At 37.3% G+C, this 14281-nt stretch overlaps 1 protein-coding gene across 1 annotated transcript in view; it reads left to right on the top strand.

Annotated features, from left to right (window-relative positions):
- The window catches only part of pdzd8 (PDZ domain containing 8), a 93028-nt gene that overhangs the window by 16172 nt on the left and 62575 nt on the right, over positions 1-14281 (top strand). The window contains exon 2 of the mRNA XM_041268211.1: positions 6493-6618. Coding sequence (XP_041124145.1) covers positions 6493-6618 — 126 coding nt within the window. The remainder of the gene's footprint in view (positions 1-6492; positions 6619-14281) is intronic.

The following is a 14281-nucleotide window of genomic DNA, read 5'->3' as shown; positions in this document are numbered from 1 at the left end:
AGGGGTATCCGATAAGATTTCGAGAAACCACTGAGCTTTAATTGCACAGTGTAGGCTAAATGATGTGCACAAGCACATAAATACAATATGTACCACAAATAATTCCTAATAAACCCATACTTTTCCATTAATAATATAATAACGTTTTCAACAGGTTTCTAAAAATAATTGTAAACTGAATCTGTGCAATGGAGGAGAAAACAGTATAACACAAATATCCAAGTTCATTACTAAAAGTATTTTAGCAGTAGGCTGAAGCCACAGATCAATTGGCCTGTAAACTGTAAAATAGGAATGAAACGATAGTAAATTTCCGTGATACGAATAGTTGCGAGCCCACTCTTTCACGATACACCGATTATCACGATAGTAGTGGTTGTTTTTAAATTACTTTTTTTAACTGAATAAAAAGAAAAAAATCACAAGTTATGTCTTTTTTTTTCTCTGTGGGATATGGTCTGCAACACAAGGTAGCTACTGATTTTAAAAAAGAGCAAGATTCTAGCAAGAATGAAAACAATTACTAGCACACAGGTGGAAGAAAAATAATCTTAGTGAAATTGTTCTTATATTACCATCATTAATAGTAGCAAATAAATGTCTGTCAAAATAGGACTGCAAGCTTTTTTCCTTCTGCTTTATTTACACATTTTATTTATGTAATTATACTTAGAAACAGTGCATAATTACAAAATATGAAGCATATACTTTCAATACATGTAAGGTATTTGCTTTACACACATACTGATAACTGTTCTCAATTCTTTTCAGATAGTCTGCAAAATAAATAAATTATTTTGTACTATACAACCTGTAAGAGCAGTATCGGCATGATGTTCTTTATACATATTCCTTTTTTGTCATTATTTCATTTATAATTTAAGAAAACACATTTCAATACTGTTATCAACTTTCCCCGAGGTAGCCTGTTTTACTGGTGGCATAATAGTCTGTAACGTGTACATTTTAATGGACATATTGAAATGATATACTGAAAATTGAGGGTGGAACTGAGGACAGTGAAGGGCGCAGCACTGGAAAAAAAAAAAAAGTACTTTATTAAAGTGATGTTGCTTGTTGACTGCTGACGTTTTTTTAACTCCACCTGGTGCTAAGTACGGAAGGGCATGTTCCTGCTTTCCTTTTTGTGCTTTTGCTAAATTCTACGGAATTGATGTACATCCTGTGGTACTGTATTTCCCCGTTATATATATTTTTTGTAGTGAAAGCACACACTAGGGCTGTCAGTTAAGCTTCAATTAATTGGGCACACAAAATATAATCGTTCTAGTAAATATTGATGATTGTGTTTTTGGTGCATTCCTCTCCCCGTGACGTCATTATTTTAATATCATTGCAGTTCAGTAAAAGCTTGTGCACAACAATTGAATGCGAGGGGTAATTTACGCCTTGGTAGCGTCAAGAGAGAAAATGCTTGTGCATTGTGCACTGAATACTGATATGCTCCCCCTCAGTCATAATTGAGGAATAATTTCAGAAACGTGTGTGTCTATAGATACAGTGCAGTGAAAAAGTATTTGCACCCTGTCTGCATTTTTGCACATTTTTCACATTGAATTTGGTCAGATCTGTTTGTGGGTTGTAGTAGTATATAGAGGGAGTCTGATAAAAAAAAAAAATGACACCAAAGTTTTGTGCTGCTTTCATTTGTTTGTGTGCAAGGTAATCAAACATGCAATCTTCAGGAGTGAAAAAGTTATTGCCCCCCCCCCCCTAATTAACTCAACCCAATTAAAGGGATAATTGGGGTCAGTTGTTTGAATACTTTGGTTAACAATCAGGCCTGATTTGGGCCAGCCCTGCCCAATATAATCTGACTAACTTTGGCCCTTACCATCAGAGTGAAGTTGTCAGCACACAGGTTCTACAGGTGCTAAAGTTGTTGATGCCTATCAGTCTGGAAATGGTTACAAAGCCATTTCTAAGGCTCTGGGGCTCCACCAAACTACAATCAGAGCCATATTGTCCAAATGGAGAACGTTTGGGACAGTAGTGAATCTTTCCAGGAGTGGCCGTCCTGCCAAAATCTCTGCAAGAGCAAGGCGTAAAATCGTCCAGGAAGTCACAAAGAAACCTAGAACAACATCCAGGGATCTGCAGGCCTCTCTCGCCTCGGCTAAGGAGTGTTCATGACTCCACCGTCAGAAAAACACTGGGCAAAAATGGGATTCATGGTAGAGTAGCAAGGCGGAAACCACTGCTCACTATGAACAACATGAATGCTTGTCTCAAGTTTGTCAAAAAGCACCTGGATGATTCCCAAGAGTTCTGGAACAATGTTCTATGGACAGATGAGTCAAAAGTGGTACTTTTTGGCCAACATGGGCCCCATTATGTCTGGCGAAAACCAAACACTCATAACCTTATGCCAACAGTCAAGCATGGTGGTGGTAATGTCATGATTTGGGCATGCTTTGCTGCATCAGGACCTGGACGACTTGCCATCATTGAAGGAACTGTGAATTCTGCTCTGTATCAGAGAATTTTACAGGAAAATGTCAGGCCATCCGTCCGTGAGCTGAAGCAAATAAAATTAAAAAAAAACCAAAACAATACTACTGTGTATGCATAAACTGATGTAATCAATTTAATATTCATAATAGTTTTTAAAGCAGTACTTGCTGTGTAAACCACAGCTTGACGTGTATTACTGCGTTTATTTAATTAGCAAAGCTCTGCCCTTTAAATTGGCAGGGATGGGGTTAACTTCCCCTACCTGCCTGGGTTTATTATGTTCAGGTGGCTGGGGTTGATTAGTTGATTAGGTTGATTAACGATCAATCAGCGCCCAGCCACCTGATATAAAAGGAGGCCTCTGCTTCTCATTTGGAGAGAGGGAGCTGAGGAAGCAGGTTGGTTTTTTTTTTTTGGTTGTTTGGAAAGTTTGAATCCAGTGAAGGCATTGCCCAGCCTGGAAATTATTATTTTTGTAAGTTTTGCTTTTTGTCTTTCTTTGTGTTTAAATTGCTTTGTTTTGGCCCTTGTGCCCTTTCATTTTTGTGTTTATTTATAATAAAATAGTTATTTTTTTGAACTGCGGTCTGTCTCTGGGCCTCTTTCCACTCGCCAGCCTGCCACATTACCCCATCATAATGTCGATGAATCGATGCATCAGCTCTTTTGGAGAACGATATATCGATAGTGAAAAATTAGGTGTCGCCCCAGCTTTAGTTTTGGTTGTGATGTGTTTTTTTGGGGGGACGGGGTGCTTTGGAGTGTCAGTTGGGAGTAGAAGCTAGTGTAACTGTCGCTGTGGCCTTGCTGTTTAGGGGATAGCCATGGGATCAACTCATCTTCCTCAATGAAGCTCTGCCTGGATCAGGAGACCATGAGTGTTTAGTTGTCTTGCTAGTTCAGAGATAAATCTGTAAACTCAACAGCTTTCAGTTTAATGTTGTAGGAATTCTTCGCCATCCTGATCAAATACTGGAAAAAACGCAATTAAAAATTTTGACTTTCGAAAACCATAGTACTTCTAATTACCGCTACTGTTTTTAGCAATTTAAAATAAATGCTGCGCCGTTAATTCAAAGTAATACAGTATTTAAATCTGACCAAAAAACATTTCATTTACAAAAAGAGCCAAGTGGGTCTTTTGTTTTTGAATATTTGTTAACTGTACAGTGTCACCTTCAGCTCATGACATTTCACTGCATGAGAAGGGTTCTATATTGCTTCATTTTTTTTTTTTTTGTAATAATTACATTTGACCGCAATTTAAGTAAATTTTACCTGCATAGCTGTGGAAACATAAACACTCCTCAATACATAGCATAAACTTTTATGTAAACTGGCATCCCCCTGTTGTGAATCTGTTTCATACTCAAAGGGCAAGCCAGTAGATGATACAGGCTTTGAGAGATGGCTGACAGTTTGCAGGGTTTCCTGTAGCTTCCCTGCAGGGACTGAAAGAATGATGAAGCATCCCTGTAGCAGTCTATAGCAGAGGGACTCCACCTTCACATCCATCTGATAGTCTTTCCAGGGCTTGAAGTAGACATGTCTTGAGTTTTTATTACCAGTAAAATCCCCATGGGCACTGCTATAGTCTGCATCTTTGTATCCTGTCTGTGTTTACAGTGACATCAGCACAATGTGATTGGCTGGAGCTGGGTGTACATGAAAGATGCTGGAGGGTGAAGGGAATTCTCAGTGCACATTGTGTGCTCTGATCTGCATGCAACATTGCCCTCTGTCTGTTACAGGGGTGGCCAAATATCCTGACCCGACGAGCCACGTTTCTATACATTTTGTTATGGCAGAGAGCCACAAGACACATACTGTGAACAAGACCATTTAAATAATGGCATTGTTTTTACTTTTTTTTTTAATTCTCTTCAGCATTACAAGGGAATCTTGCACTTGGTCTTACTCTGCAGTATAGTAATTGTTGTACCAACACTTGATGGCATTAAAATACACAAGAACAAGGGAGAACATTGCAGAGCCTTACAGTTTGTGTGTAATTTGTAATGTACTGTAGATCTACAGTGTATTAAATGTAACACACTGGTGTTTTTCCATTATTTCAGCTTAAACTGTATGTTACAGGCACTTAAAATATATTTAATTATTGTGAAGCACAATTTCACCAAAAACACCACATAAAAATACACATTTTTATAAGGATTCTATATAATACTCTGTTTTAAAAAAAAAAAAAAAAAAAAAAAAAAAAAAGTTAATTCTTAAACTTTTGAGAGCTTTGTGGATGACAAATGCACTGTATTTATTTTGAAAGGGATTACAGTACCTGCTCATGACAAGACATAAGATATGTAAATAATATACACATTTTAGATCTGCAGTATAACATTTAAACATGAATTCTCTAGTCTAGCGGCAATAAGGACGTCTGAATAAAGGTCCGCATACACCAGACGTGACACGATTTTTACTGTTGCGACACGACAAATTCGTTGCGGAAACACAGTGCACACCAGAAACAACACGACAGCTGGAAATTTGCCAGATCTTTCAGAAAGTATGATTACTAACAAACGCAATAGAAAATGGCTTATTATAGGTCAGGAAAATTAGGTACTGCAATTAGGATCTTTACCTCCATTTTCAGTGAAAGTGTGTGACGGGGTGCACACGCCTTGTTTGCATTTTATTATTTATGTAGGTATTGTTATTAGTCGAAGTAGTCGTAGTCGCAGTCGTAGTATAGAAATATATTGTGTTTATGTGCGGACGGATGAAAGCCGTCTCACATGATTATTATTTAAGATGACGGCGAAAAGCCAAGCGTTTGTGTTTTATAATAATAATAATAACAACAACAACAACAACTGATTACCTACATAAAAAATAAAATACACCCAAGCGGTGGGCACCCCGTTACAAAGTGAAACTGATTTCAAGCCACATGACATGAAGCTGTTCTCTGGTTGGTCATTTGTGTATTTGTCGCTCGACGAATTCAGTGGCGATGTCCCTTGTCGTGTCGCCTTTGGTGTGAAGGGCGCTATTGAAAAGCAGGGTTTATTGATTTTCTCGCGTCACTTTGTTGTGTCGCTCATCGCGTCGCGTCTCGTGTGGAAGGGCCTTAAGGACGTTTGGCACAAGCGATGTTCCCTGCCATACAAAACTCAGTTGAGTCGTTAAATGAGCTTCTTTGCTGAACGCTGAAACTGCTGAGGCGTGCTTTTAAAGAGACTAGCTTGTTTCTCCTCACGCCTGATCCAGGAGGATTTTTTGATGAAAATGTGTTGATTTTTTTTAATAATGACGTTTTGAGGTTGCTCGTCTTGTACCGAGTACAGTGTGTAAGCAATTTGTTGTAGATGAGACACAGAGGTTTACCAGTGTTTTCAGTGAAAGCAAATTTCTCCCGTTCTGGCTTACAGCTTCATACTTTTGTTTATTACTTGTGGAGGGTTTGCTCAATGCCATTGTCTCCTCGAAACAAACCAGCGTGCGGTGTCAAAGGTCATCAAGGGATGAAATATCCTTGCAGTGAACATGCAGGCTCAAAGAAATGTAAGGGAGAGAAGAAAGGAATAATAAACACGAATGAATACAGAGAATAAAAGTAATAAATTCAATTTTATTTTTACTTTCCTCATTTTTGTTTATTATGCTTTCATCAGTTCGTTCCAACCGCAAACTGGGTCATCCCGAGCCACATGCGGCCCAAGAGCCGTGGATTGGTCACCCCTGGTCTATTTCAATAACTTGCACACCTATTCCATCTAATAAAGGCTCTTCAAGGTGTTTTATCTAAAATCATTGCAAATTTATTTTTGTAAATTAACATTTTATTTAATTTTAATGTACTGTATTAATGTGTATTCAATGCAAAATGGCTTCCTCAACATTGATTTCAAGTGAGAAAAAGAAGATGATGATGCTGCTGATATTAATAACATAATTACACCTGCTTTTAGGTTGCAAAAACTAAGTGTTTTAAGTTGATCACTGGACAAAAAGACATTTCTCATTTTACTGCCCTCTTCTTTTTTCCAGATACAAGCCGTTTTTTCCATTTCAAGTTCAGCCGACGTCGTTGGAGGCAGTAGATGTGGACCTGTCCATACAAGACACAGGGCTTGTGGAGGGACGGCTGAAAGTCACTGTGGTTGAATGTAGCAGGTACGTCATCTAACAGGCAGCTGTCATTAAACAAATACTGCCTCCTCAGTGTTTTTCAATCCCCTATTAAGTCTCCATTGAAAACCTTGCTGCTGCTGTTGAAGTAGGCACTTTTTAATACTTGGCACGAGTCCACCTACTAAGGACTCGGCATATTCTGAATCTGACAACTGTTCTTTGTGACATTTAATTAAATAGCTTTTCTTATTGGTAGTTTAAGCAACAAGTGATAACTGAAGCTAGGATAATGCTAATTTTATTCGCTGGGGAAATTAGTCATATTAATATTAAAGTTAATTATGCCACATAATACAACTATACACCATTATTAGTGCTATGGGTTTTTCACAGTAATGACTTTAAGATATTTTACTATTTTAACCATAATATTATTAATGCAGAGAAAAAATAAGTCACATTCAAAACCTATAATTTTCTGTAGTTATTTTACAACAAATGCTACTAAATATTTGAATGCTTACCTGAAAAACAGTAAGTGCTAAATTTTAGCATATTTCATTTTTTATGTCCATAAAGATACCATATTTGCTGGAGTAAAAGTCGAGGTGAGAACTGGGTATAATTTGTATTCCCTAAATATATGTATTATATATCCTGACAGCGTCTGAGCAGCAGATTTGCAAAAATAACAATTTTATAAGCACTTCTACCTAGAGCAGCCAAACCTGTCATTTTGAAACGTATTGCAATACAGTGTGCTTTTTTCTTTTTTTGTATAGCCTACAGTAGGACTATTTTAATTTAAAAGCCCCATTTCCTTCCTAGCCCACACAGAAGTGGTGTGTCTGTGTTTTACATGACAGTTTCTAGATGTAAACCGGTGGTCCTCAAAGTCGTGCCCGTGGCAAATTTGTGCCACGAAGCCAGGTCATCGTGCCCGCGGCAGCTGTGCTTAAATTATGGGTCGTGAACACATTTCTGGCGGGTCATAGCGTGGGAAAATAAAGAAAGCTTTAAACACATTTTCCGACAAAAGCGCCACAGCAGTCTGTTGACAGTGCTACTCGCTTATGCTGTGCTTGTACGTACACAACTTTTTTTTTACGTGAATGGCTTTTGTAATACGATCAACCAATTGAATATCTGCATTGTCTCTGCGGTAGCCCAGTCATAAGTTAGCTAGGTGGGACATAAACTGTCTGTTTCAGGTGCAGGTACTAACTAAGTTTAACCAATAGGAGAGTCAAATATCTGCCCATTTCTATGCAGCGGTCTAATCATAAGTAATCAGAGGCTGTTCACGGTATTTGCATGAAAATTGAAAGCGAGTGAGTAGCCAAATGGAAAGTGAAAGATCTGACAGCTGTCCAATCATTCGTGAGCAGAGGCGGGGTGTTAATATGCTGGGTAAGCACTGAATTTCACCGAATTTTATTGAGAAAAATAGTACAATTCAGTATGTAGAATTTAATTTTCTATCTCAATATTTTTTTTTTTTATTTCACCGGATAAGGGAAACACTGTAGTCGTGAAACTGTAAATCCACTTTCTCTGAATAATTGTACTGGAGATGAGTGATATTTAAAACAGAGTGGTGTTTGAATTGAAACATTGAAACAAAGCAAGACACTGTCTACACTTTTATTTTAGTTTATTCACAGTTATCTGTGTAAACATGTGTGACAAAGTGCCCGCCCCTGTGTATATTATCAGTTATGTGTTGCGTGTGGTGTGTTTAAATGTTGGTGTATAGACATTGGTACACGGGATATAAACGGGTCTGTGTAACACGAGTGTTTAAAAATGTATATGTGTATTTAGGCATGAGGATTGCACAACACTTCACGTGCAAGTAAAATGTAGTAATATGTGAGCACGGGGAATTGCACTTTTTAATTCACGTGCTGGGATTCAAGTGAATAATTAATTGGTAATTGAATCCCAGCACAATAGTATATATAGATGCACGTTGTCACATACTCGGGGTTGGGTGTTCGGGAGTGGAGAACGGGAGAGAGAGAAGGAGAAACTTAAATATATCAATTGCTATTGCGTGCTGGTGGGACCAGCACGATACTTGTTTATTTAAAACTCACCGTGTTTGTCAGTGTGTCTGTCCGTGCACCGTTTTGTTAAGTTTAGTCTGTTTTTGTTTGTCTATTTATTTTGGCGTAGAGTGCCGTGTCCTGTGTTTTCGTGTTTGTTTAAACCTTTTATTTTGTAATAAACCGGCGCCAACAGGCGTCGTCTTCATTTCATTTCACATCATCGTCTTTGTATATTTCATTCCTTCCTGGTTCTGATGCCGCCCACTTGGCCGTCTTTGTGACAACATGCTATTTAAAAAATATTTGCATTGCGTATTTTATGTAAAGTGTTTAAAGAATAAGCGCAGCACGCACAATTACTACCTGAGACTTGGCCTTATTAGAGTGCCTTCTCGCGAGATAGATATATATATATATATATATATATATATATATATATATATATATATATATATATATATATATATGCATAGTGCCCCGTGCCAATGCAATAGTCAGCGTGCCTGCAAACAGCCAAGAAAGATCAATTTATGCCCGTGCCTAAATTACTTTGAGGACAGCTGATGTAAACAAATCTAGGATTTTTTATATATATCTAAATTCAGCTACACCTTAGCTCATATTTTTTGTGCTGTGGAAAGCCTTCACTTGACCTGGCTGGTATATTGCATTGATGTAACTCCAGGGACAGTGCTGGAAACTTTGCTGTAGATTTTCAAACACGACTTCCCTGCAGGAATTAGAGGCAGTAGTTACTGAAAAATGGTTACTCATTCTACCACAGCAACTTAAACACCTTGCAGACTTGTTGCATCACTGCTGCCCTGGTTACTGGTGGTGTGTAGTTGTGTAATATGATCGTAACCCCAGATGGCAATTTGTCAAGCCTAAAAGCATTATCCTTGCACATGTAAAGCAGAAAGAATAGGAACTACACCTGATGAATATAAAACCTACAACCACAACAAAACACTCTTCATATCTTTATTGTTTTAGGTTAATATTTCATGGCTAAGAGTCTAATATCAAAACATATTCATTTAAACTATCTAGTTTTTTTTTTTTTTTTTTCTTTTTTTTATTGAATATTTAAACAAACAAAACTGTTGCTTACGAGTCCTAAGAAATTAATTTCGTGCAGGCAAAGAATGCCATTAGATACCAGGAAGCGGCAGCAACTTTGCAGCTAAGTGGTTTTTTTTTTTTTTTTTTTTTTAATATCAGACTATCCCAAATTAGAAGTAAACAAACAAGAAAATAAAAAGAATACAAGAAAACAGGTGAGTGGTAATGTTGTTAGAGGTAAAGAGCTTAGTTTTAACTAGATACAATAGTAGAATACTCCATAACCAGTAGATACCAGTGTATATATACAGTACTTAACATTTCCTTACAGAAACTGTATTGTAGTTGTATATTGCTGTAGGAGAAAGGTGTATTGTATTTTTGTAGGAGGAATATGTAACTTTTTTTTTCTAATCGATTATCTAAATTCCACCTGCACTCATTTATGATGCTCCTTCTGTTTACAGTATCTTCTGCTGGTTTCATGCTGAATTCATTTCAACTAGTCCAGTTGTAGTATTTTATTTATCCTTGACATAGCATGTAACCATACTCAAAAATGGCCCAGAGTCTCTATAAAAAATCTAAAAAAAACTTAACACTCTGCAGGACAGCACAAAAAAAGACCAATGCATTTAACTTTTACTATAACTGGAGAGAAATTAGGTTTTTGAGTAAATATTAATTCACACAATAAACAAGGTGGACTTGTGAAAATTTAATGTTGAGGTTTCTGTCTGTCCATTTTTCCATCAGTCTGTATGTCACATATATCTGGAGAACCGCTTCCCAGATTGTGATTCAATTATGAATTGCCTTGTCTTGTTCTACACTATTCTGTGTCGACTGATAATAAACTTTGTTGTGGTCATCAGCGTTTTCCCCACACTGATAGTTCTAATTTTGAATTTACAGTCGTGGCTGGGGATGCATGGTTCTGTTATAGATGTTTTTCATATTGTTTTACTTCTGGCTTGTTTTGCCCCCCTGGCCACGGCTCACTTCTTTACCCAGCCCAACAGCCCTACAAAAAGAATCCTAGTTGCACTAATTCACTGCATTGTCATTTCATCTTTAAGATGTGAAAAGTACAGGGCAAAACCATTTGCTAGGTGCTGCTTAGAATAAAAGGGAGAGAAACCACAATGAAACAAGCCGTAATAGAAAGATAGCTACTGTAGCACAGACCGTAATTGAATTATGAACAATCTCCCTATGTTCTGCTCCAGTGCTACAAGAACCACAGGTTACAATTTAGCCAGTTAATGCTATCAAAACAAACCCAAGTAACCTAATCTAATTTAGTACAGTGGAGACATTGAAAAGAGCCATTGTGTCCTTTGTAGAAACAGGGTATCCTTTTACCCCCTGTATCGTTTTTTTTTTTTTTTTTTTTTAATTTTAAAAACCTCACTGCTTTGGTGACTTCAAAAGAACTGCTGGTTTTAATTGGCAGGGCCATAGAAAAGAAGTGCTATGCTTTCAAAAATTTAGTATTGGCCATTTATTAGTAATGCAGTTTAGTTGGCTAATTATTACATAGTACAGTGGTGTGCAAGTAGATACTCTATTTCATTAATGCTATGAAAGAAAGGATTGATTGCCTGAAAGATACAGTTTTTTATCTGGCTGGGTGGGGCAGCAGGCAAATTCCCTTGTCTCTTCTGCCTTTCAGTGACTGCAGTGGACAAAATAAACAGCATGCACAGAATTAAAGCATATTTTCACCTACGCAACATTCTTGAATTTTGGTTTCCAAAAGATCATTATTTGCCATGCTTCTTAACTATTCCAGTAAAATGCTTCTGGACTCATTGCAGTGGGGAAGCATATTATATTGCATTTTGCATGGAAGCCCAGAGGTGAAGCATTCTGTTTTCATTACATTTTTTATCATATATATATTTTTTTTAAGTTTTAGCTCTGCATGGTTCATAGCAGTATTGAAATCCATTACTCAATGCTTAAACCAATACATAAAGTAGACCCAATGAACAAAGTGACCAAAGACATATTTTGATAAAGTAATTGCATTTTGAGGGTTAGCCTTCTTTTAGCTGCTGGAGCCAACTTGTAACTTAAATAAAATACTTTATATTTTATACATGTGGAAAAGTAGGTGCTGTGGGAAAAAAAAAAAAAAAAAAACATTATGAACTCAATGTTTTGGTTCTTACTTAGAGCCCACATAAAAGAAACTATGATCTCAATATGAGTCCAAAACTAAACTAAACTAGAGCACAGTACATACCGTAACATTTACTTTGCAAGTTGTTCCAGTGTTAGAAATGGTGACATTCCTGCATCTATATCGCACAGAGAAACAGCAGCTGTGTTGATCGTCTGTTTTTGTATAGCATTTTTTTTTTTTTTTTTAATAAATATATCCTAAACACTGTTTGTTTGAACATTCACATATTAGCCTCAGCACAAAAATATGAGAGCATGTCTTTCAGTTTCAGTGTACAACTACAAACCTTATACAAGTGTTTTATAATTCTGGATGATTTATAATCTTGCATTGTAAAATGTACAGTTTTTATTGGATTATAAGAGAATGAAATAATATAAATCAGTTACTACTCAATTGCTAAATTTCTATGATTTTTATGTATGTCGTGAAAACTTAGTGACCACATCTTTATGTTTTTTTTAGACCTACTGTAGTGCAGATACATTCTAAATACTGTGGGCTGCATGCTGTGTCAAATGAACGTTGGCTTTTACTGATTTTATACCTGATTTTTGTCTACTGTTCCGGTGGTACTTTCAAGGAAATACACATTGACCACGACATTGTAATAAGCAGCCCTATACTCTATCCTAGGATACAGAAGGCACGTTTAGACGTCAGAGGATCAAATAAAGTTCAAACGTGGTTCTTTGTTCACAAACACCTGATTATGTTGGCCAATCAAAGTGAGATTATTGTAACTACTAGCTTCATCAAAAACTAAATTGAAATACTTAGAATAGGGAGAAAACATAAACCAGTTTATGAATATACAAAAGAAAACTAATGTTTCAAACAGCAAAAATAGCAGAAGCAGGTCAGACTAAAACTAAAGCAAGAAAGTGAACTGAGAGGCGCACAATCCATTTATGCAGCTTTTACACACGCTTTAATAAAAGAGAGTGCAGATTTAGATAGCTGTGCTTTGCCAAACAGCCATTGTTCATTGAAGAGAGGTACGTATTGATGACTTTGTGCGACAGTACTGCCCACCAGCTAACATGCCGACAATCAGAAAATGGTGATGCTTTAGTTGGTAAACTTATAGAACGCATTGATGGAAAAATGTCCAGTGTGATTTTTGACACGTCTCCTGATGGCTTGCACCGTCCAGTTCTGACAGTTTTATTTCCTTTTTATGATTTCAAGGTGAATAAACCCGACTTGTTTTGTGCTGATGTCATGTTTATACCTTCTTCAGGTACTATGTCCGTCAGCACAGCGATTTCCCAAACGTTTATGACGTACCAGTAACTTGGGAAAATGTGGCTTCGACTTGCACATGCCAGGGACATTATTAATTACAAACCAGAACTGCTATGCATCATATTCCACCTATAAAGTGTGTAGATTTTTCCCCCAATTTTTTATGATGTTTCAGTTAAAAACAATTTTTTACAATTTTATCCCTTTTTTAATATATGTTAAGTAAACAACAAAAAATTCCCGGGAATTTTTTTAAAGATGTAAACTGAAAACGTAGAACGCTGTGTATCGGTTATTAACCTTAACTGAGCTTAGAGTTAGAGGTACTAATTACATCACCTCTCTACTAAGGTAAATAGCTGGTGCAGCATACGGACCTATGTCATTAAAAAAGAAACCCCAACTTGCACTGGGACACACATTTAGTTCCCACAAATCCACCTGACTTGGGGGGGGGGGGAAGGGAGGGAATGCAGCTTTATATAGCCTGTTAAAACCTTAGCTACTTCAACACCATGATGTACGCAAGTACGTCAAATGAAAACCCACTTACAGTACCATGCCATACGTGCGTACATCAAGTGTCTCATTCTATTCTGTGATCGGTTTCTCAGTCTAGCGTTTCAGGTTTCTAAGGCAGAGCTAGTACTGTGGCATGTGCACTGAAAGTCTGGGAAGGGTCAGGTAACATTTGTATCCAATTGCGTGTCATGCTGACTTATCACTCTGCAATGATGATGAAGAGGATGTGGAGCCAAGAACAGCAGGGGACTGGGTGTTTATTACTGATCCCTACGATGATGCCAGTCCTGCATCATTTGATTTTGCACCTGTTTACGCAGATGTGCACCCCACCATGGAACTTGAGAGTTTGTTTTCTCTATTGGAGTGTTTTTTTGGCTTTTGTTCCCAAAAAGCTAATCACTTACCTTTTGTTACTGTACAAACAAAAGAGCATGCTGCTACTTTACAGGTAAGCCAGCTGCAAACTGGAAGCTGTTTGGTTTGAAATGGCAGTGCTGTGACAAAATACTATCAAAATACCATACTGGGTAGAGGTAATGAAGCAGGCGTCTGCGACAGCCAGATCCATCACAGTGCCTGTGCAAAGTAGCCCTGTACACGCGTTTGTGACTATCCCTCCAACACA

Source organism: Polyodon spathula, chromosome 13 (genome assembly GCF_017654505.1).
Source record: "Polyodon spathula isolate WHYD16114869_AA chromosome 13, ASM1765450v1, whole genome shotgun sequence".
In the NCBI taxonomy this organism is placed as follows: domain Eukaryota; kingdom Metazoa; phylum Chordata; class Actinopteri; order Acipenseriformes; family Polyodontidae; genus Polyodon; species Polyodon spathula.
This window is presented reverse-complemented; position numbering and strand designations above follow the sequence as displayed.